General features: G+C 56.1%; 1 protein-coding gene across 6 annotated transcripts in view; it reads right to left on the bottom strand.

Annotated features, from left to right (window-relative positions):
- Positions 1 to 23,849, bottom strand: part of PPFIA4 (PPFI scaffold protein A4) — a 59,111-nt gene that overhangs the window by 11,800 nt on the left and 23,462 nt on the right. For 2 of the 6 annotated variants that reach the window (XM_075775639.1, XM_075775640.1), the window contains exons 2-17: positions 20,418 to 21,221; positions 12,650 to 12,751; positions 12,359 to 12,523; positions 11,663 to 11,737; positions 10,469 to 10,564; positions 9,798 to 10,019; positions 9,216 to 9,362; positions 8,954 to 9,092; positions 8,264 to 8,343; positions 7,184 to 7,315; positions 5,620 to 5,682; positions 4,176 to 4,267; positions 1,856 to 1,997; positions 1,401 to 1,606; positions 696 to 936; positions 426 to 461 (exon numbers count right to left, since the gene is read on the bottom strand). In XM_075775639.1, coding sequence (XP_075631754.1) covers positions 426 to 461; positions 696 to 936; positions 1,401 to 1,606; positions 1,856 to 1,997; positions 4,176 to 4,267; positions 5,620 to 5,682; positions 7,184 to 7,315; positions 8,264 to 8,343; positions 8,954 to 9,092; positions 9,216 to 9,362; positions 9,798 to 10,019; positions 10,469 to 10,564; positions 11,663 to 11,737; positions 12,359 to 12,523; positions 12,650 to 12,751; positions 20,418 to 20,654 — 2,175 coding nt within the window. In that variant the 5' untranslated portion in view covers positions 20,655 to 21,221. The remainder of the gene's footprint in view (positions 1 to 425; positions 462 to 695; positions 937 to 1,400; positions 1,607 to 1,855; positions 1,998 to 4,175; positions 4,268 to 5,619; positions 5,683 to 7,183; positions 7,316 to 8,263; positions 8,344 to 8,953; positions 9,093 to 9,215; positions 9,363 to 9,797; positions 10,020 to 10,468; positions 10,565 to 11,662; positions 11,738 to 12,358; positions 12,524 to 12,649; positions 12,752 to 20,417; positions 21,222 to 23,849) is intronic. The other 4 variants (XM_075775641.1, XM_075775644.1, XM_075775642.1 and 1 more) reach the window with 2 other exon arrangements.

Raw genomic sequence — 23,849 nt, 5'->3', positions numbered from 1 at the left:
CAATGGCTCGAGATGCCCAAGCAGATGGGAGGATGTGGCCATATGGCCAAGATCCTGGGAACAGGGAGGAGAGGATGCAGCCCCATGGTCCAGGTCAGGGTGTGGGGACAGAAGCTGCTGGCCCTCAGCAGAGTGCTCTGAGGAGCACAGATGGGAATGTCCCAAAGACACCCTGTCGCCAGAGGGGACACACAATGTTTGAGGACCCAGTGGCTTTCTGAACCTCCCCATGTCCTGCCAGACCCCCCAGGCTGCCAGCCGGCACATATCCAAGCACCTTATGGGATCCCCATGATCCTCCTGCTGAATCCCTGGGGTCCCCAGCTCCATCCCGCGCCTGCTGCACCCTGACCTGGTGTGGACAAAGCCAGGAGCAGGCTGGAAAAGGGGCTTGGACAAAAACCAACGGGATGGGAGCCACTCACTAGCAGTTTCCTCCGGTGCTTCCTCAAGTCGCTGGGCTGATTGCAAGGGGGAAAGCGAGAGAGACACAGAAAGGGGGGCAGTTAATGGAGAACTCCCGCGCAGAGCAGCCCCAGGGCCAGGCGTGCCAGGCTGGGAGGCAGCAAACATGGGCACCCCCATTCCACATTACCCTCCCACAGACCCATGTGGACACTGGGGCATCAGTCCCACCCCAGGCAGCCACGCAAACACCCTGTCCAGTCCCCCGTCCGCCCTGCACGCCTCCTCACCAACGTCATGATCCCCATGCGGTCGAGGTCCTGAGCGGCGCTGCGGGAGGAAAGCTTGGGGGTGGAGCGGCCACTGAGTGGTGGGGATGAGCTGGCCAGGGACAGGGCTGTCAGTGAGGTGGGGATGGAAGCCCTTTTGCAGAGTTGGGTGAGGTTGAGGCCCTCCATGCTGCCGCTCGTGACACGGGTCTCCAGCTCCTCTGCGCGGAGCTCAGTGGACTCCTTCTCCTCTTGGATCATCCTGGGGGAGCAGTGGGACTCAGAGCTCCTGGCTCCCCACCTTTCTGGGGAGTCATCTCACATCTCCCAGCCATAGGATCTCCTTACTCTTGGGAAATGCACTTTAGGTGCTGTGACTCGATCCCTCGATCTCCAGGAATGACAGAAAGACCCATCAGGATCCACATAAACCAGAGCTGAGACACACCACGATTTCTTTTAATATTAACAGGGGACTTTTTTCTAAAATAGTGATCCTTTCTGTGAGCCAGCACTGGTGTAGCTGAGGGAAGGGAGCCATGTGCAGGAAGGACCAAGCCCTGAGGCTGGATGTCCTGGAGCCATTTCCCTGGCTGAAGCTGGACCAAGATCTCAATTTTAGGGCATCAGAACCTCCTCCCACTGCCTGGCAGTTTGTTGCCCCCCCCCCCCCCCCCCAAGCCATTTCAGAGCAAGGCAGTGGTGGGTTTTGGCCATGGCTGCTACCTGATCTCTTCATTGATGGCATCCAGCTGCTCCTGGAGCATCATGGCCAATGTCTGAGCGTCCGAGTGCCCACTGGGAGAAAGCACATCCATGGAGCTGAAGAGTGTCTCACGGTCGTCTTCATCCACGTCAGAGATTTCAGGGTCACTGTCGAAGGCGTGAGGCCCTGTGGCCAGGACGCTGCCTGCCTGGGCCTGCTCCCAGTCCTGGGGGAACAAGGTCCACTGGTCCTACATGGCACCCCTATGTCTCCAAAAGCCAAACTGGAGACCTCCATGCAACAGTCACACCTCAACGCAATCCCAGTGGAGAAACCCTTCCTACCATGTTACCCCCATCCATGCACCAGGTGAAGGAAATTGCCCCATGTCCCCAAATCACGGACACATGAGACCAGTATGCAAGGCAGGAGGTGATCCCAACCCTGACCCCATGCTGGCATGAAGATGGATTACCTTGGCTGGCTCCTCTCGCCGGGCGGCAAATCGACCCTTCTGCGCCCGAGGCAGGCCTGGGGCTGTGCTGAAGGGCTCGGCGGGGGCATGGACCACGGCGCTCAGTGGAAAGCGCAGATCTGTCGCGCTGCCCATATGGGACCTGGGGAGAAAGAATCCTGTTGCGGACACTGCTCCATGCAAGGATACTCCTGTGCTTGGGCTGCTCCCCTTGCAGCCCAGACTAGCTCAGGACAGAGGAGGAGGACGAGGCCACCCCAGCGATGCCTGCCTGCTCTGCACAAAATGATGCAAAACTAGGCTCCGGAAAAAGGTTCCCCATTCCCCCCACACTGACCCTGAAGAAGGGCTCACAGACTGGAGGGAGCTCAGCCTTGGGCACTACCCTGCTGCTACCTCCCTCTGTGCTGCAGTACCCTCTGGGGCATCCAGCCAGTTCTGGCCAAAAACACCCTACACAGTGGGTCTGCTGTGAAACCATGGGCTGAACAGTCCCCTCCTGTCCTCCCCTCTTGAAAACAGCTTGCACCTCCCAATGTGTACAGCACATCTTTTGCCTGTCTTCTCCATCCCTGTTGTACAGAACAGGGCCCAGCCAGGGAGCTTTTGTCCTTTTTATGTTTTCTTCAACATTTTCATGAAAAAAATCCCTGATGAATAAAATTCCATTTGAAACAGATCTTCCAGGTACAGGGACATGAGCATTGTTTGGGATCTCCCAGCAGAAACCGGTTGGGACTTCTTCATCCTCCTCCATGCTTGGGCTGGTGTTCAGGAGTTGGTCGCCGTGCTGGGCAGAGCCACGCAGTGGCTGCTGTTGGACACAAGGCCACTTTTTGCCGCTCGTGGTACTCATTGCATATCTCCACATTGCCTGGTTGCTCCTCCTTGTCCTGATGACCCAACCACACAGCTGAGCAAAGCACAGGGTCATTACTCCCTACATGCATTTCCATAGGAGGCATGAGGTTTTTTTGATTTAAGATGACAAAAGCAGTTGTCCAAGGCAGATCAGTGTTTTTCCACCATGGCGGGTCCAGTTTGCAGTGCAGATACAGATCTGGGCTCCCCATCCCAGCATCCTACCAAGCCCAGACAAAAACGCTAACATGAGCAGCTTGGCTTGGCATCAGCTTGGTGTTTGCAGACAAAGGCACAGCCCAAGTTTCAAGGGGATTTAAGCTGCGGAGCCGCTGACAAGCTGCTCCTGAGCTAAAACCAGATAAAGGCGCCTTAGACAAAAGCTGACATTTCAGCTGGGGGATTATTCTGGCCTCTGTAACTCAAGCTTTCTGCTGATTTTTCCTCCAAGAAATAAAAAAAATAAAAATAAAAAATTGTCCATCCTGTTCTTACAGACCCATACAAAGAGGTCCCACACATGCTTCAGACACTCCTCTGGCACTCAGCTTTCCTCGCTCTTCCTTGCTCTCCCTGTTTCTTCTCTCCATGACAGATACAGGGCCTCCAGGCCTTCTCCTCTCTGCCACAGCTGCTGACAGATTTGAAGCTGGTTACACTGGGTCCTTTCCATCTTTTCCAGCTTTCCTGAGAACTGAATTTTCCCCACTGGTGGTCGCTCTCATTGACCCCTCACTGCCTCTAACCCACATCGAAAATGCTCAGGAGAAGATGTGGTCTGCCAGGTGGCTGCAGCAATGCAGTGGGGTGCATGACATGCTGGCACCCTCCTTTTCTAACACCTTGCTTTCTTGCAGCAGTGCTGGGTACCCTAGTCAGTGCCAGAGGCTGAGACCCGATGGACTCACCTCTCCTCCTGGTGCTCTGGGCTGAGACCTCCCCATCTCCTGGATGAATTTAAATGAAAGGGTGTGGAAGGATTATTGTAGACAGGAAGGGAAAAAATGGGAGAGTTCATTCTCCTTTGCCTGCAACACCTCAAAAGAGATTCCTCCTTCTCCACCAGTGCATCCCCAGCACACCACAAGGGGAAAGGCATTTGGTGAACATCCAGCTTTCATAGAAAATTAAGGCCTCAGCCCTTTGTGCAGAAAAAGAAACGGTGCCCAGTGTTTTTTCACCCTTAGAAGAGCAAATTTTGGGCCATTCAGTTGGGCTGGCCTATTCTCAACAGTCTGTGTCCCACCCCAGGACAAATCCATGGCGGGAACAGCACAGCCAGAGCTCACCCTCCTGCGATGAACCACCCTGCAGCCCGGCACTGAGGCATGGTGAAACCAGAAATGCCTGATGCCAACAGCATTTTGGGGCCTTAAAAGCAAAGTGCCCCCAAAGCCATGGGTGCAGGATGCAAGCGGGGCAGGCACAGCTTGGCAGGGTTTTGGCAGGCAGCCCTTACCTTGCGTGCACACTCTCCACGAATGTCCCACTTCTGGTCTTGAGCTGATCAACCTCCAGCCTCAGTTTGTCAATCTCATCGGACAACCGTCGCTGTTCGGGGCAAGACAAGAGACAGGCAGGGGTTGGTTTTGCTCTGAAGAGCAGCCAGGTTTGGAGCCATCCACATCCTTAGCTATTTCCAGGTTTATATTCCCTTTAAAAATCCCATCCAAGGTTTAAAGCACCTTTGACACCATCGGTAAAGAAACAGCTCATGCAGGTGACAGTGAATGATGATGCTGGGGCAATGCCATGAAGGGAGGAAGTGATCACAGGCCAGACAGACAGACACATGCGTGCTCGAAGCGATGCTGGTTTGAGATGAGGGAAAATCGGTCCCACTGGGATGCTCTGGTTTTGCTCCAGACTGCACGTGCACGTTCGCCTTGGCAAAGGGCTGACAGCGAGGGACCCGCGAGCCACATTTGATGCTGGCCCCATCCCTCCTGCTGACAGCCCCATTCTCAACGGGAACCTGTGCCTGCACTAAGTGGCCATGCTGTCCTGTGGGAGATGCGATGGGGGAGGCTGTGGGTGGGCAGGGAGGCGGCGGAGAGGGGATCCTCCAGGCACAGCAGGATCCAGTCCTGGGGGCAAACAGGCTGAACCAGGGTGGGGAACATGCAGGCAGCATCATGTGAGTCTCCAAGCTATGCCTCTGCCTGGAGCTGAGCAACCATGGCTGGGAAGGGTGAGCGATGCCCGCACATCCTCACTGCAGGCAGGGAGGATCGGGGAGAGCAAGGCCCCGGGCAAGGGGGAAAGCAGCCCCCCAATCCCCCCAACCATGCGCGAGACAAGGGGCACATCCAAAAAGCTCCCGTTGCTTCAAAAAGCTGCAACTCTCCAGCTTTCCAGCACAGGCCAACGTGGACTCATGTTGCAGACCCTACTCAGATGCTTTATCTGAGAGCAGGGGAGGTGCAAAACCCTACGGGGCCTTCTGCAAGCTGGGCATGGAGCAGATCTTCCCCCCAGTTTGAGTGAGGGGGTTGAGAAAGCTTTGGGGGTGAAGGAGAAGGGGCTGACTTAGCAGCAGCATCTCTCACAGCCAGGCTGCACCAAGGAGCGCTGGGGTAAACCCTCCTCTAGACACATGGGTGAAGCCACCCTGGCCTCGCTGCTGTCCTCGGCGGGGGGTTGGGGATGGATGAGCGTGACAGAAATATGGAGACGGGACTGAACGTGCCTGTTAGGGAACCGAACCGGGGGTCTCCGGGGAGGCAGGTGGCAGCTTCCATCCAACCACTACGTGGGTTAGTTTGTGGCCTCCTGCTGCTGGGCGCTTTGGGATCCCAGCTCGTCCGAAACTAGGGTATTTTAGGAGGCGCGACTGCCACTAGCTGGGGATTAGGAGTGAGGAAGCGCAGTCACTAGGGCAGGCTCCCTGCAGCGGCATTTACCTTGTCGTGCTGGTGTTCCTCTATCTGCTTTTGGGTATTTTCCAGCTCTTGTAACAATGTGTTCTTTGAAAAACGAAACAAAAGAAAAGGGAACAAAAACAGGAAAGAAAAAAGAGAGACCGTTTAGAAAACGGCTGCGCGGCCTCCCAGAAATGGCCAGCGTGGAATCGCTGCATGGATGGTGTGATGGACACCTGGCAGCAGGGATGGCAAAGGCTCCCTGATCTATTCCTCACCTACCTGCTCGTGAATTGGTCTTCTCTGCAAACCTCCTGCTCCTCAAGCAGGGCTGCCGTAGCTCAATGCCTGCCCCACACCAGGACCGGGGCATGGCCATGGAGGGCAAGCGGCAATTAGAGGTTTGATGGGCAGGGCTTGAAGATTAGGAAATGCGTCTGAGAGGAGATCAACTCCTCAAGCAGCTGGATCAAGGGCAAAAATGTCCCCTACATCTAAGCTAGGGAATAGGCAGGGGGAAGAGAAGATGTGTTTGCAACTGCCTGACCTAGTGTTCTTTTCTGGGACGTGCTGGCAGCCAAACAGGATGATTTTTGCCCATGGAAGACCTGCAGAAACTCTTTGAGTGACCCAGTGCCGGCAGCAGGCTGGGGAGCAGATAATGCCTGTTTGCAAGGTGCCACCGCTCTGGTCCTTCTTGCTTGCTGTGGTGGGAATTTGGACTCAGCCCCATGTGTTGGGTCCTGCTCTTTATCCAGAGCCACTCAGAATTATCTGCTGAATGACTGGACAACCTGGCACAGCCAGATCTGGTTGGGGACAGGAGGTGCAGAGCAGCAGGGGACACAGACCCAGTCCTGGAGGCATTACCTGGGGCATGCAACCCCTCTGTGCTCTGACTTGTTAAGGGGAGCCTGGTCCCTGCAGGAGACCAAATAGAGGTGAATTATCAAGGCCTGACCTCCCATTGGCGTTGCGAGGTTAATCCTTGCTCTGAGCCACCTGCTCTCCCAGCTAATTGCATTCATGCTGGGGCAGCAGCAACTCCAGCTGGCTCCTCAAAGTAAAGCCCTGTTCCCCAGGAGGAGCGGGGTGGGAGCCAGGATGCTGCTCATGGACTCTGCTCTGGCTTGGAGAAGGCAGATCAGTCCAGGCTTGGGGGACAGGAAGGTTTCAAGGCAGCATGTGGAGGGGATGGGCAGGTGGGAGAGGATGAATGCTGCATTTTCTCCTGCAAAATGCAGTAGGGCTTTGCTCCAACAGCCGGGCGCAGGCTGCAGTCAAGGCTGCACCAGAAGAGACACAGGGAAGAGAGGGAAAAGAGCAGGGCAAATCCTGCTGCTGTCAGAGATGAAAGACAGTGGGGAGTGGGGTCTTACCAGGTGAGGGCTGGCTGGAGGCGAGGGTGCGATGCAGAGCACGCTTCCCTGTGCTTCCACCAGCCCCAGCGCCTGGCTGGCATCCTGCATGTGATCATTTCTCCATCCCTGCACAGGTACTTCCAAACCCCTGTGCTGTGGCTGGCCAAGGCTCCATGCCAGAGGGGCTGTGGACCCCTCAACCCCCCACCAGCCCCCCAGAGGACCCCCTGCCCCCCAGGCACTACCTTCTCCTCCAAGGCTGCCATCCTCTCCTTGAGGTGCAGCTGCAGCCGCTCATTAGACTCGCTCAGCAGACGGTCCACAGTGTCCGAGAGCCGCTTGTTGTGCTCCTCATTCATCTTCTCCCGCTGGCGGGCCTGCAACAGCAAACAGTGATCGGCCACGTCAAATCCAGTGGATCTGTTCCTCCTGCCATGAGGGGCTCAGTGCCCTCCTGCCATCATGTGCCTGCTGGTGGTGTCAGAGCTGATCCACCAGGCCTGGCTTTTGGGGACAAATCCATCCCTTACAGCACAGATCAGACCCTCTGCTGGGGCTCTGCTGGTCTCTGCCATTTCCCAGCCAGGGACGAACAGGAGAGAGGACAGGATCTGAAGAGATCCTGCCTGCCTGACCCTCAACAAAGCTTTACCTGTACATTTGCCAGGGACAGCCACACTGGAGGCACATTCCAGACCCCAAAAGGTGCGGATCCTCTGGATTTGCAAAGGTCTCTTCAAATGTCAGCCCTTGGCCAAAACAACCAGGGGCTTCCCCAAGGGCACATGCTGTAATACCACCTGGGCAACCCAAGAAATGGGCATGATGATCTCCTGCGTGGACAGCCCAGCCACAAGCTAAGGAGCACAACAGGGATTGTGTGTCCCGTGACACATTGGCCACATCTCTGTCTTTTTGAGGGGCAGCACCCTTTGCTGCCAGCATCCATCAGTCTTGCTCTGCTGCTGATCCTGGCTGGGAAGGAAAGCAGCTGGAGCTTCCCCCTCTGCCCTGCATTTAAGGTCCCAGCTTGCCCCAGGAGGTGATGCTGGGAGGGGAATGGATGTGGCATGCTAACAGCAAGACTTGGATGCCTGGGAGAGGGAGAAATCACAGCAGAGAGTGTCATGAGCTCCTGGGTGACTCTAGATGAAGAGATCCTGGATGGGAGAGCATTAACCAGGCCCCTCTCCCCATCATGCTTCAGAGACACAGCAAGCCCACCCTTCCTGGTGTGCCCAGGTACCTAGCCACTGTGGCAAGGTGGAGCCAAGGCTGGATCAGGACCTGCAAGGAGTCCCCAGTCCAGGCTGAGCAGTGCTTACCCTGGCCAGCTCCTGGTTCTTCTCCTCTAACTGGCTCTCCAGCTGCCGGAGGTGCTCCTCGATGCTCCCGTGCCTCTCTTCTGCCTGGGAAAAGCAGAGTAGCCCTCTTGGATGATGCTCCCCGAAACCATGCGGGTCCTCCTGGACTCCTCCCTTCACCCCTGCATCTGCATCCTTTCCCGGATGCAGCGCTCTCTCTCACTGCCTGCATCCCCACCATGGTTCACTGTGAGCCCAAAACAGCCCTGCTAGCAAGGTGATGGGAGATGGAGGTGCTCTGTGAGCGACTTGCACCCGTTCCAGCGCCCGGAATGGCAGAGCTGGCTGTATCCACACCTCCCTCCCAGATCCAGCCTGGGTTCTTCCTCTTCGTCCTCATCCCAGAGTAGTCCCAGCACAAGCTGAAGGCCACTCAGATCAAGAGGGCCATCTCTTCCTTAGAGAAAGGAGTTGAAGGGAGGGAGCAAACCCTGCGCGTGCAGGACACGTCAGGAGCTTTAAAAATGGTGTATTGTCCCTGCAGCCCTGGGGGAGGCAGAGGACAGCAAAGCTCAGAAGCTGGCACCCCTCAGAGCACGGTGCCTTGGGGCTGCCAGGGGCTCAATCACTGCAGGGGGGCAGCCAGATCTGCCTCTTCCTCTGGTTGCTGTGCTCTCTCCTGTCTCAGCTGTCCCCGAGCACCCCGTGCACTTGCCTTGGTGAGTGCGGCGATGCGCTGGGCCAGCTCTGCTTCCACCTCGGGTAGCGTCTCTGCCTTTCGCATCGTCTGCTGCAGCTTCTGCTCCGCCAGCTCCAGCAGCTCTTGCAGATGACGGGCTTTCTCCTCGCACTGCGGGACAGGGCAGGATGGGTGCTCGGCACCGAGCCTTGCCTGCTTGTCCCATCCCCAGCACCTGTTTCTCCCTTTAGGTCCCCAGGGTGGTGGGGAGTCTTTGGGTCTGAGTTTTGGTACCTGGCGGTGCAGGGACTCCTTGTTGGCCAACTCGCTTTCCAGCTTGTCATTGAGGTCGTGGATGGAGGTGGCTTCTCGCTGGGCTGCCAGGTAGCGTTTCTCCAGTGTGGTGATCCTCTCCTCCATGTCCTCTTTCTGAGCCAGGGCCTGGGGAAGCGATGGGGCTGTCACATCCTTATCTGTGACCACCAATTTGGGAATAACTGGGTCACCCAGCTCCTGTGAGCTTGGGACACCCCCAAGTCCAAGCATGCAATGAAAACCCTGCCCTGCACAGGAATGAGGGACAGCAGAGTGGGAGATGAATAAAGGGAGAGTCAGGTAACCACAGAAAAACCCTCTAGCATGGCCACAGCTCACTGCCCCAGGTCTGTGGCACACCTGGGCATCTCGGTGTCTGCTTATAACCTGCTGATGGACTTGGGGACAATCTCTCATAGGCAGTTCCTTTTGGGGAACACTGGCCTTCACGCTCCATACAACAGGGGTTACAATCCCTCCCCAGCCCAGAGCATGTGGAAGCTGCTGTGAATGTCTCTGCAACTGCAACGGGCTTGGCAGTGCTAGAGGGCAGTGTCTAACCTCTCGGAGGTCCCTCTGGTACTTGCTGCTCATCTCCTCTGATTTGATCAGATCCTTCCTGGCGGTGCCCAGATCCTCCTCCAGCTCAGCGACGCTGGCAGCCAATGCAGAGATGCGCTCCTTGGCCTGGACCACTTCGAAATTCTGCTTCTCCAGGAGCTCCTGCAGCTCCACCGCCTGACCTGCTTCATCGTCCGGGTGGACAGAGCCATTGGAGAGCCGCTGCAAGGCAGCAGAGAGGGAGGCGGATGCCGGGCTGCCCCAAAGCACGGGCTGGCATTGCCTGCAGCTACGCAATGGGGGAACAGGGAACATGGCCCTGCAGGCATCCAGTGAGGTGGCGAGGAGTGGGGACGTGGGGCTCTGGGACCCCCTGTCAACAGTTTCCACTAGCCAAGTATGTGGCTTCTCACAGGCACAATGGAATAGGAATGGGTGAGGGTTTCCCAGAGCGTCTCTGGGAAGCAGAGCCCCTAGGAGCATCTGAGCAGGAGCACAAATTCCCCTCCGCTCAGAAATGGCCTGTATCCACCAGGAAGGGCATTTCCCAGGGGGTCGGACCCAGTGGGTCAGGAAAAAAGTTTTCAGCACCCTGGAGCCAGTGACAAGGGGGTTGGAGAAACAATGGCCTTGGTGAGCATGGTCAGAGCAGGGGTTTCTGGGGCTCTCACCTTCCAAGGATGCTTCTGTGCTGGCTCCTTGGGTTCCCTCTCATCCCTCTCACCTGCTGGGGCCTCCCGCGGGGCACCTTGCTGCAAAGCTGCCACCTGCATGACAACAGGGATAATTAATGAGACAAAGCAGAGGAGACCAGCTGGTCTGGCTGTGAGTGAGGCCAGCCCTGGTGCACCCAGGTCTGCAAGCAGCTTCCCGCTGGCTTCCTCCATCATGATCTTCAGCTAGTGCCTAGGGCTGAGGGGGAAACTGGAGGGATAGGGTGAAGAAGAGAGGGAAAAGCAGAGATGCTGTGAAGGCTCAGCACTGGTGGAGGATGAAGCCACACCTTGCATGGACACAATGGTGCTCGCTACAGGCACGCAAAGAGCCTGAGCCCCAGGAGTAAGGTTTTCCTGGTGAGCCCTCAGGGACCTGAGACCTGCACCCAGGAACTCCCTCCCAATTCACTGCACTAGCTTGGAGCCAGACAGACTCCAGCGCAGACATAGCCAGTAGGAACAGGGGATAAACACTGACATTGCACCTGCTCTGCTGGGGGAGGATGGGGACCGGTGCCTGCAAGGTGACCGAAGGCCAGGCATGGAGCCTGGGGAAGTACCGTGAGATACATCCCGGGAATTGGAAAGAGGAGCAAAATTTGGCCAAGCAGAGGCTATAAGGATGGCTCTTTCCTTTTGGCAGTGGTGGCTGGGCACTAACCTCAGGAAGGAAAGCCTGGTTCACCATCTCCAACAGGGCTAAATGTTGGGGACAGAGAAGTCCCCATGCCAGAGCCTGAGCAAGGACAGAAATGGGGGATGCAAGATGGGGTGCTTGGAGCAGCAAGGTTTACACCTCTGCTGAGGCAGGGGAAAAGCCAACAAGCAAAGTCACTCTCAGTCCCCTTAAATGATTCAGGTTGCTTTCGTCCGTGAAATGAACACCAAACAGAGGAAAGCTGGCCTGTGAGACAAAGGCAGAATATTTAGATGGTTTCCTTAAATACAGGCAAGCCTTCATGTAAATAGCAATTTTAGAATAAAAGCCTTACATTAAAAATGCCCAAATGCCACTTCTCCAATCTGCACGATCATTTGAGGGTGGTATTTCAGCAAATTCAACATGAATTAAAAAATGTAACACGGAGCAGTCCCAGCCTAGGGGGTGCCCCAGCAAGGGCCCAGGGTAGGCTGCCAAATGCCTCTTACCTGACGATGGGCATCCACGAGCTGCTCCTCCAAGGTTGCCACTCGCTCCAAAGCTGCTCGCAAGCGTTCCCTGACCTGCAGTCATGTAAGATAACAAGAAAAGCCATTATTTATCTGTGATGAGGGTGCCCAGGATCTAGACAAGCTCCCAGCCCCTTTCATCTGGCTGACAGTCAGGCTCAGATGGATTCACATCCAGGGCACCGGCTCAAGGATGCTCCAGCCCATTGCCTGGGAGAGCAAAAGCATGTTGGAGAGGAACAGCCCAGATCAAATTGATTCTTGCAGAAGACCCATGGCTGGGGCAGCTTGAAAATGTCTTTTAGCAGAAGAAGGAGCTGCTCAAGGTAAATGAATCAGGAGGAACAATATGAGTTGTAACAGAAAGACTGAACCAGGGTGCCAAATGCCAGCGCTCACCACCACCATGTGAGTGACCCGGGGAAGCAAGATCCCTGTCCCTGACAGTCTCAAACCCACAGCATCCACTCAGCAGCCCACGGGCTTCTAAAATGAATGTGCTGCAGCTTTTGGATGCCCAAGGCCTTCCTCCTGAGGGACCCCATGCCACCACCCAGCTTAACAACAAAAAATGGCATTCAGCGGGAGGGAGGAGGAGTGTTGGGAGAAGGTCAGCTCGGAGCAGGGGATGCTCATGTAGCAAGCCAGGAGAGAGGTCCTGGCAGCCTGTCTCACCTTTTCATCTAGCGCCTTGTGATGCTCAAAGAGTGACTTGAGCGCCTTGAGCACCTCGACCTCACTGGAAACCCCAGATGGTGACTGGGCCTGACGCTTGACCACGGTCATCCTCAAGGACCGCTCATGCCTCGACACCAGGCACTCCAGGTGCTCCAGCAAGAGCTGCAAGAGGGCAAACATGAGGCTCGCACCAACTCAGGGGCTGGTGATGCTGGTATCAGCCCAGCAGCCTGTGGTGTCCCACATTTCTGGGGACTGAAAGCCAGACAGCAGGTTTAATATGCTTACCCGGGTGTTATTGCGCTCGGCTTTCAGCTCTGAGATCTCCTCTTCCCTCTCCAGGAGCTGCTCCCGGCACGCACTGAGCTCCCGCGTCAGCGTTGCAAACTCCTGCAGAAATCAGGGCACGGCTGTGAGCAGGGAGAGTAGGATGAAGATGGAGCCAGCGTCCCGGCCCCACTGCCAGGACCTCCAGAACAGAGCATTTCCCATCCAAACCCAACCAGTGAGAGACAGGGACACCAAAGGGAACATTGAGAAATCGGTGAAGCACAGTCAGGTTGGGAGGTGCTCTATTCCTGACTTCCCCAAGTGCTTTGAACAAAGGAGAACACAGCATCCCAGTATTTATGCATTTGGTTTGATGTCCAACAACACAAGAAACTGCTCTGCAGCTCCAGAGGTGCTCAATGGCATTTAAAACATCCCAGTCAAGGCCACCAACATGTTCCCATCCCCACTGACCCCCTGATGCAACCCAGGAGAGCACCCACCTTGCAGCATCCCATCAGGCTAAAACATACTGCAGAGCCACAGCCAGCCCCAAACCAGCCTCTGCCATGGCCTCAGGACCTGGCATCATCCAGAATCTCTTTCCAAAGGAAAGAGCAAGATCTACCCCAGTCCAGCATGTGGGGCCCCACTGAGGTTCTTATGGGGTACCCCCAAACCCCAAATCCCAGCTGAGAGAGATGGGGCACAGCAGGAGATGTGGCAGGTGCCACCAGCCCTTGCTCCAGCCATCAGTCCCTCTGGGGAGGTGACAGCCAGCAAGGAAGAGCCGTACACAGAGTGATGCCGAAGCAGAGCTGCAAAGCCAGCACAGCTTTTAGGACCTGATGGGCTCCTCAGAAACAGAGCAATCGCACTTGTGATTGTGTCAGAGGGGAAATGAAACCCGCCATGAAGTTCCTGTGATGCAGGAGAGTTCATTTTCCCTTAAAAAATGAAAACCAAGCACGTGGGTTAGCCCAGGACCACTCTCCCATTGCTCCCAGTTGCTCTTTCAGTCACCAAGTGGTGCCAGAACTAAGCGACATTTTGCAGCTTGGATTTTTTGTGGTGAAAAATGCAAATGTCGAAACACTCCATGAATTTACACCAGTTTCACAGTGTTGTTGAGAAGAACTTAAAAAGAAAACAGGGTTTCAGAAGCTGCTGAGAAGGATTTGATTGAGCATTAACAAAACAAATTTCAACTTGGGGCTGAGAGTGGTTTTACAGCATGAAATTCTCTTTCACTTTAATTTTCAAGTTAATCAAATAAAACCCCTTCAAACTGAAGCAAAATGTTGAGGTTTAGGTTGAATCAAATGCTCTGCTCAGCTCAAAGTGAAACCTCTTGCAACAGCTGACATCCCTCCAAGAAATCAAGAGCTTTTTAATCTCCATTTGTCCCAACTAGATTTTCCCTCTCCCTTCCCACCCCAAACTGCTCACACTGGTGTGGTTTTTTAGCCTGGGGTTGGTGGGGACGGTCGTGTCACTGGTGGTGCTGAAACCCCACAGTGGGACAGGACCGAGCATACTGCAATGTGGATGAAGAGAAAGACTAATCGCAGGGGTCTAAGTCAGTCATTGTCCCTATAAATAGTTGCTTTTCTGCCCATCACCATGCCTCAGGGCTGCTGCCACCCAACACCCTTGCCCTAGCACCGTCCCTGGGACCTGAGTCCCCCGGCTCCTTTCCAGTCCTGCTCCTGCCCCATTGCTTCCTCAGGGACTTCTCCAAGCCCTGGGGTCATCCCTGTCCCCATCAGTTGTCCTTCAAATTGGTCACAGCACCCCAAACCTCCCTCACCAGCCCCTGCCATGCCCAGCCACCATCCCACGCTTGCTCTTGGACCATCGTACAGCCCCCCAAAGTGCAGTGAACCCCACTGCAGAGCGGCTTCCCTGGGAGATCGCTGTGCCAGCCAAGCCTTTCCCAAAGCTGTGCTCTCCCAGCCAGCGGGGATTAAGGCTCGGCACAGCCCAGCGGCACACATGTGTGCATGCGCACCGCTGGGTTATGCAAGTGCTGCGCACAGGAGCGAGCAGCTTGTGAGCATCCCTACGGATTATACCAGGGCTGGGAATGCCGGTGAGTGGAAAGCGTGTGAGAGCAGCAGTGAGAGGTGCCAGGTTAAGTGCCCGTGCACCGCTGGCTGCTTCTGATTCAGGGATATGTCACTCCCCTCATCCCTCAATATGCCAGGGGACAGTCAGTAAGGCTTGAGCTCAGCAAAACCATCCTTGCAGCCGTGCTGGCCCTATAAACGTCTTTCAGCAGCCTGAGCTATAACGGCAGGTGACACATTGGCTGTGGACCCTCTCCCAGCATTGTGGATCTGCCCACAGATCTGCAAAGGGTGGAAACCTCTTGCTCTGCCCTATGGCTGGCAGAGGAAGCTGGGGCTGTGGATCTGGATGTTCTCCCCTCTAGGGTGAACAGGGCTACGTGCAGTGTGGGACGGATGGGACAAGGTATCGGAGGCAGCAAGGGAAGAGGGATGCGATGCTGGGAATGGTGATTGCCAGCACTCGGCCCTCCTCGCCCTGCATTGCCTGGGCTGGCCAAGCTGTACAGATTGCACCCCAATCAGGCTTTCATCCCAAAAGGCAGGGAGATTAAAAGACAGAGAAAATCCGCTGGAGAGAGACAGGCAGCCCCCACCCCGGCCAGCCCGATGCAATCCACAGGTCAGCGGGTCAAAGCGTTGTGGTGGCTTCACTGCCGGCCCAGCACAAAGCTCCTGCCCGACTCCATCACATCAGGGTGCTCCTCTCTGAGCCCTCCACCCTGCCAGGAATGGCTGGCCAGATCCTGTGCTGTGTGCCTCAGGAGCATCCCATGGCAAATGAGAGAGACCACAATAACTGTCCTTCCTTGGGGAAAGGCTGCAAAAAGGAGCATTTACCACCAAAAATAGCATCAACCCTGCAGCAAGACAGGACAGCAGTAAGGGTTAGCCGAGTACACAGGGCTGGGGGTGCTGGCAAGCCTGATTTTGATGGTTTGGGAATAAAAATATAGGAATAAATCCAGGTGATTTTCCTCTGCCCTGGCCATGGCCAGGAGTCCACCAGGAGATGCAGAGGCGCCTGCCCCTGGCTCTGGTAAGCTCTCAAACTAAGCAGGGACACCTATAAACGGATTAGAAAGTGAAGGAGAGGTGCCTGATCTTCAATCAAAGGACGGATGATGAGACACAGCCCTGAGAGTCCTCGGAAGCCTTTCAGGAAGCCCAGCAGCCCGGGAAGTGGCTAATTTGGATTAAAACCAAACCACCCAAAGTGCGACTGGCTGGGCTCAGCCCCAAGCCCCGGGGCAGGAGGCAGCAGGGTGGAGAGATGCTATTTTCACGGTCAGAGCAGAGAGGGAGACCTGGAGCACCACGCAAGGTATTGAAAGGGGGTGTTGTAGCTCGGGGCTTGGATCTTTGGCTAGTGCCAGGCATGTTTGGGGTACAGGGTCTTCCCCCTTGGCTGCATCAATGGGAAAGCACAGGGAAGAGCTGGAGGAAGGCCAGAAACCAGCTACATGGAGACAGCTGGGAAGGCAAGGAGAGTTTTAGGAAGCTCAGGGGGAGAAGGCTCATAGCATGAAAAAGCTGAAATGCAAAAGTCCTCAGCCCAGAGCCATCTTCTGCCTTTTCCCTGTACAGCACAGACAAGGATGCAGTGAGACTGCAGCAAAGTGAGCAAAACTGTTTGTGGCAGGAGTGCAGCAGCCCCTCCAATGCACCCAGACCTCAGGAACAAATTGGCTCCAGCTGTAGGATTAATGGCACTTTAAAGCCCCTAATTGGAGTGATTGCTCCTGATGGGCCAGGTGTGTGATGGAGAGTGATGTGAGAAGGATGACCATGCCGGGAAATCGTCACTGCTGACTTGGCACGTGAGGGATAGAGCCCCATCCATCTGCCTGTCCGCACTGGGAGTTGGCAGTCCCATCACCTCAGTTTCTCCTTGCTGTCCCAGGAGCAGTGCAGAATTATGAGAAAGCCCTAAATCACAGTTGAGGGGATAAACACAACCCCAGCAGTGCCTAGCATGGGATTATGAAGATTAAATCCTCCTGGGTAAACCCAGGGCTTCGACCACCACCCACCCTCAGCACCGAGCAGTGCGGTGGCAAGTCCTGGACCTTTTGGCTACAGCACTGTGACTCTGTGGGGATCATCCATGGAGAATTGGTGTCCTCCCCTCTCAACACGCTGTCACGATGTGTATTTCCACCCAGGATTGCTCGGGGAGAAGCACTGTGCAGCCGAGCAAGCACAGAATCCAATATCTCAGCATCCTGATCTTGTGGGAGGGTGGCCAGCTCCAAGGGTTCAATGCTGAGCCACCAGATCCCTCCATCCTTCCCAAAAATCTTGAGATATTTTAAAGGTGTCACCCAGTGGATGTTTTCCCCCAGCTTGGAGCTGCTGGGCTTCCTATTTTCATGCTGCTTTTTGCAAGTGTTAACTCTAGATATATTTTTAAGTTAAATGGGAGGAATTTGGGGTGATTGTTCAGTGCCAGGATCCTTCCCAGCTCCTGGGGGACCTCCAGGGAGCTCAGGGAGTCTTAGGGAGTCTGTCCACCCCAAAAAGCAAAGCTCTCAGCTCCCCAGGCAGTCACAAGAGGCAGCGAAGGTGCAGCAGAGCGGGGTCTGGAAGAACTGTGGGAGGTTTCCATGACCATCGGTAGCCCTCAGCGCAGCAACCCCTGTGAAATTTGGGAGCCTGTTCTCCCCCTGACACAGCTAGGGAGATGGACTCCTGCCAAACCCCCAGGCCCTGGCAGGGCAGGGAGAAGTGCCATCCCACGCAGGACCCCGCACCGGGAACACATCTGGATACACCTGCATGTCATATCCCCCAGTGGCACCTATACCCAGGAGAGCAGAGGGGGAGCTGAGCTGAGCGGCCAGGCAGGAGGGAGCTGGCAGCTGTGCCAGGGCCCCAGGGGGGTGCCGAGAGCACCCACACCCTGGTCAAGGCTTGGTCCTTGGCCGCACACCCCCTGCACAAGCCAGGAGGGCAGAGGGATTGGAGCAGAGAGCTTTCAGCCCGATTAAGTCGTGTTCAGCGCTCCCACAGGAATAAATAAATCATGTAAGAAGCATTAAGGCAGCTTAGTTTCCCTGGGAAATCGTCCTGGAGTTCTGCCTTTTGGGGCTGAGGGATGCCCCCATGGATTAGGGGGAAAACGGCCACATGGCAGCCAAGCCAAACATGAGCAAGGGTGAACGGGAACTACAGGCAGGAGCATCCCTGGAGCATCCCTGCCTATCCCACGCAAGGGTTCGCCCCAGACACACACATTACCTGTCTGCCCCATTGATCGCTCTGCCGGGACTCTGGGTCCCGTGCCAACACGGTGGCATCCAGCAGCCACTGTGCCCCGAAAGGATGCAGAGTGCCATGTCCCCCAGCCACCATCCACCCAGTCCTCCCCAGGCGGCATGTTCTCCGCACAGCCAGGGCTTGGCTCTTCGGTGACACTGAGGAAGGGCTGTCAGCCTCGTGGGTGGCCACCAGTGAGGCTGGGTGCCCAACCCTGCCTCAAAATAAGGGTTTCTTCAAGCAATCCAGCTTGAATCCTGTCCCAGTGGGGTCTGACACATTACAATAAGATCCTGGGCAAAAGGGCTCACAGAGAAGGAGGAAGAGGATGGGATGGACCTGTGCAAAGCCCCCACGCAGCACCCCAGGGAAGAGACCCGCCATGTCCCGCTTACCTGGTACATGCACATGCTGGGATTAATCCCATTGGGCAGGTGAGTGCCTTTAGGTTTGCTCCCCACGTTCATGCTGAGCCCTCATCTCCCACGAGGGCAGCCGGTGCAGCCCCAAGGGCAAGCAGCACAGTGGGCACCGGGGGCTGCCGTGCCTGGGCGCAGACCCCCCCTGCCCACGCAGGGACAGGCAGGGCAGCAGGAGGCAGCGGGAGCTCAGGGAAATGCCCCATCTGCTGCCCACCCTAATCACATCCCTCGCCGTGGTGCAGGGAGCCGGAGGCAGTCCTGGCTGGAGCAGGGCACCTGCCGGGCTCCTGGGTGCAGTGCTGTCACCGAGTCCCTTTGCGCTGACCCAGTTTGCTCTGTCTGCATGCCGCCTGTGCTGAGGCACCGAGGACCCTTTATTGGAGCGGGAGCAGAGACTAAATCCGCACGGTCTCTTAATCCGAGGCGGCTGCAGAGGGGCGGGCAGTGTGCTCTCACGGTGACCTGCCTTGCTCTCTCCGACGTGTGCTGGCTGGGGAGCTGGGAGTGAAGGGGATGTGAGCCCTTGGCACATGGGAGGTGGTGATGGCCCTGTCTGCACCCAACACTTGGGCACATCTCAGTACATCTCTGAGGACAGGGAGGAATTCATTCACGGGGACCCCAGGAGCTCCTGGGGAAGCACTGTTGGGTTTTTTGCTTTCAGCAGCCTGGGCAGAGCCAGGACCAGCCCAGCTCTGTGCATGGGCACACGGGCTGCCTTCCTCCCAAGCTGTTTTCCCCCATCCAGAGCAGAGGAGGGATGCCAAGAGCTGGCCGACCACCAGCCCAAGCTCTGGCCTGGCTTGTGCCACCAGCTTTGATCCATCGGTCATTTCCTGTCTCCCTAGTGTGCCTCAAACCCCAGCACCTAGGCAAGGAAGATCTAAGGTTTCAGCACTGGCTGAACAGACATAAATGCCTGAAGTCTCCTGCTTCCCCAGGCTGCTGGGCTCCTCCCCACATCATAACCACAATGGAGCAGTGCAACAGCCCCCCAAATCCTGCTTCCCCCAAGTCTGGGCCCTGGGACACTGTGTGGTGCCCCACAAGACCCTGCAGGGAAGGTGGGCAGCTTGGATCCACCTTGCACAGCCCTAAGATGCTGATCCACCCCATCCTATTCTGACCTGAGCATCTTTCTTTGTGGAGGCCAAGCTCAAGTCCAGGTCTCTGCAGTACCTGGAGTGGGTCCTGCAGGCCGAGGAGCTGGGAGCAGACCAACACCAGAAACCCCAGCGGAGCCACAAACCCTGACTCCCCTGTGCCCTGTGCTGCTCACTGAGCACAGACCTCTGGCATCCTCCCTGCCTGTTGCCTGTCTGCTCCAGCTCAGGAACAATCGGGCCCCTTATGATGTCCCAGTCCCTACTCTGCATCCAGCTCTGCCTGCAGCGTCCCCTCTCAGGATCAAGCTTGAGACAAAGAAAGTTCCATCACCCCACCGGGCAATGGGGCTGATGGAAATGAGCCCTCCTGGTGAGGGAACGGGCAGGGAGTGGGGGCTTCCCTCCAGCAGTGGTTAATATCCCTGTTTGGGGACTCTGTAAGTGCCAGTGGGGACGCATGAAACTGAGAACTGCCCAACATCCCAAGGAGCTGGCTGGAGGCAGCAAGCCAGACCTGCTGCCCAAAATGTGTTGTCTGCTCCCCAAGCACTGTTCAGTGCTAATGGGCTAATGCAGGCTCTGCATCTGCCTCACCAGTCATCCTGGGGTGTCCTTGGGAAGGTTTTGCCTCTTCTCCGTACCCATTCCCCTGTGCAACAGGGGGTACTGCAGTCCCACACCTCTCTGCATGGACTCACAGACCAAGGAGGGGTACAGAGGAGAAGGGGAGATGTTCCAGCTGGTTGTGGCTTGGCCTGGGAGAACCTATAGGTCTTACTATTGGTATGAGGTGCAACACACCCAGCAGCATCACCACTATCACACCAAGCTGGCCTTCCTAAAGGCATGAGCTAAAATTCACATCCGAGCAGCTGATCGCCCTCGTATGCCCCAGTGAGGGCTCCTGCTCATCCCAGGACCAGATCCTTACCTGTGGGAGGGCTGAGTTGAGTTGCCTCTGGAGCTGGTCACGCTCCCGTAGAGTCTCCTGCAAGCGGCTCTGAGTGACAGAGAGCGTCTCACGGGTCTCCCGCAGGGTGTCCAGCAGCTTGTCCCTCTCATCCAGCATGTTCACCATCAGCTGCTCGAAGTCGGCATCCGCCTCAGAGCCCTGTGGGGGGCCCAGAGGGTCCCCCTCGCTGATCGTGGGCATCACCTCGCACATCATGGCGGGGTGTGACGGGCAGGCAAGGGTCTTGGAGGTGCCCGGTGGGGCGGGTGGTGGGTGCTGTTGAGCTCTGGGGCCCTGATCACATCGCTATGGGCTCCTGCAGGTCAGGGGAGCCAGCACAGGAGGAGGCAATGGGGTAGTAAAGGTGGAGGGATCCCCCATCTCTCCTTCTTGGGTGCTAAACAGAAGTTGGCATCACTCCGGTGGGGATGGAGTGACGTCTTTGGCACTGACAAGGCCCTCACAGTCTTACATCCCCTGCTCAGCTGCTTGTCACTGCCAGGGTCCCTCGTGTCACCTCAATGATGCCTTTCAGAGGGGCCGGAGCATCAGCGAGCCATGGGGATGTTGAGGGGGACAAAGCGACCCTTGAGGACTCGTCCCAGTGGGGAGCCCAAGCTGGCAGCAGCACAGGGAGGGTCTGGGGGATATGTGGGCTGCCTGGGCATGCTGAGGAGTCCAGTGACAGCAGGCTGTTCTCCCCAAGGCTGGATGAGATGGTCACTGCTGGTCCAGGAACATGTCTCTCTTTGGCATCGCGTCTCTTCAAACATGCATGGTGACCTACAGGACAGGGGACAGAAATCAGGTCCCTCCTGCTGCTCCCAAAACGCCCAGCGCACCTGCCCAGCACCCTTTGCCCCCCATCAAACCCCAGGGGACTATCAAAGGTGGGGTCAGCACCCACAGGAGTGGGCTGTGTCAGGTTGTACCACCCTGCACCCACGTGGTCACTATATTGCATCCAGTATAGTACCCAGCTGCAGGGAACAGCATCGCCAGGACCCAAAATCCTGCAATAGACTTTGGCATTCACATATCTCATTCCCTTTGCAGAGTGCCTGGCTGCTGAGGGACCCCGTGGCCCAAGTGTCCTCCAGCCACAGAAACTCTCCATTTGCAGAAAATGAAAAACCTGAGTTTGGCCCAAACCTGTCATGAAGTCACAGCAGCAAATGAGTTGAACGATCAGATTAATGTCCACCCCCCTCTCCCTGCAGCACCAATGGGGACAGATGTGGTTCAGTGGTAACTGAACTTCAACGCATCCTCCGTTGGCCAAACATCTACCCAGGGGATCATCCTGCAGCATCATCCCTGAATTACTGCACAAGCACAAGAACTGTTCCTTGGCCAGTGCCAGGGATGAGTGGCTGGAGGAGAAACGCAGAGCCGCCAATTTGGGCAGCAGCCTGTATTTAGGTTGGATTAACGTGTGGCTGGACCTGGGGACTTGGCCCCAGGGGGGATGCTGGTACCCGCAGCCTTGCCTCCACTTCTGCAGCCCAAAACTGTCACAGGCAAGGTACCAGACAGGGATTTCTACTAACGCAGCCCTTTGGGTGAGTTTCAGCCCACTATAGCTGGATGAGGGTCCCCAGCAGCAAGGGTCGGCGTGCCACTGTCACCCCAGCTACCCTTTGCCAGGCTTTGTCTGCAAGGGGACAAACCATGGGCAGAACTCGAGCCAAGCAGCAAAACACAATATGGCAAGCTCAGGGCACAGGGCTGGTTATGGGGTAGTTGCTCTTCAGTTTTTAAATTTTTACAACAGATATAATGCTCGAGGATAGGTCTGAATATCCTTATATCACCCCCCTTTCAAACCAACATACGCACACGGACAAAAAGGACCTGCACACAGTCGTGGGCCAGATCAGCCCGTTCTGGCCCTTTGGACCGGAATAAAAGCTCATGTCTCAAACAGCTCGGTGGCACAGCAGGGCTTTTCTCCCCCATTCAAAGGCGGCGTGTGTAAGGAGATGCTTTTGTGCACACCCAGACACACAGACACATGCTGCTGGGGTCGGGGGAACCGTAGCTCCGTTCTTGGGATGACATTGGCTCATCAGCTGATGGGAAGTTTGACACAAAAACCCCTCTAAAAATAGAGAAGGTCTGGCAAAAGCACAAGCCCTTCAATGTGCATGCAGCATGTTACACACTGAAAGCTGGCTCCTGCGTGCTGGGGACGTGGGACAGGGCTGTCCCACAGGTGGGTATCCCACCTCCTGCCCTTTTACAGATTTAAGTCGCACTCCTTAAGTGGGATAAAACCTGTCCTGGGCATGTAACGCTGTCCTGAACCTTTGGGGCTTCTTCACACTCCTTCCTGCGTGGCTGCGTCCCCTCTCCAGTGGCTGGCAAGGAACTGAATGAATTAGCAGGAGAATTAAGATATATCAATCAAGGCACTCAGGGAGGGGAAATGCTGCAGTGAATGGCCAAGACATAAATCTGACAGGAGCGATGATCGGATGGGAATTTATCCCAGCTGCAAAGGAGAGACTTGCTTACCATGAGGAGAATCTGCAGACGCCAGTCCCGGTGGGGCTGTAAGCAGCTTCCCACACCCCATGGAGGTAATCCAAGGGGCTGGGCCCATACCGTGCAGGAGGAGGAGGAGGTGGTTGAGGCAGTTTGGGTAAGCCCATGTGCTACTTTGCTTCACTGCAACCTGTACAGAGTTAAATCCTGTCATATTTGCTGTGCTTGGGAAGGGAGGCTGAGAGCGATAAGCACAGCCCAACACCTCAGCCTGGGGAGGGCGGTAACAGGATCATGGGGACTTTGCACAGCACCAATGCTGGTCCAAGGATAGACTCATCTCAACTCACTGGTCGCCAAAAGTATCTGTGCTCTGCCCTCCTGAGCATGCTCAACAAAGATGTGATACAGCATAAAACTGCCCACCCAGGATAAGGCAACGCTTAGTGACTCAAAGCTCCTCCATGCCCAGGGCTTGGGGGATGTCTTCATTGGAGAGTGGTCCCATTCTCCCCTTGCACCCCAGGCCACAGGCATGGGTAGTGTGGAGGATACAGCAGGAGAGCTGCTACAATCCTCTGCAGCTGGAGAAGCACTACAAGCAGGGATGAGACTTCCTACCACCAGAAAGAGCAGCCAAAGTTCCCCTCGTCCCAGCCTGAAGCCCCCAGGGAGGTGGTGGGCAGCCAGCCCAGGGCTTTCAGGGCTCTCCACACTCCCCATGACATCACTGCACCATGAGCATCCCTCTGCCAGTGGGTCCCTAGCAGGTAAATCCAGGCTGATGCTTTGCCACCTGTGAGCATAGCTCTGGTAACATTTCAGCCATGTGTGTCCATCTCCTGGCTGAAACCATGGCAGACCCCAAGAGTGGAAAACTCCCCCACTGCAGAGACACCAGTCACATCCATAACCGCTATGGAC

The sequence above is a fragment of the Balearica regulorum genome, chromosome 25 (assembly GCF_011004875.1).
Source record: "Balearica regulorum gibbericeps isolate bBalReg1 chromosome 25, bBalReg1.pri, whole genome shotgun sequence".
In the NCBI taxonomy this organism is placed as follows: Eukaryota; Metazoa; Chordata; class Aves; order Gruiformes; family Gruidae; genus Balearica; species Balearica regulorum.
Note: the sequence above shows the minus strand (reverse complement) of the source record. Positions and strands in the feature narration are given on the sequence as shown.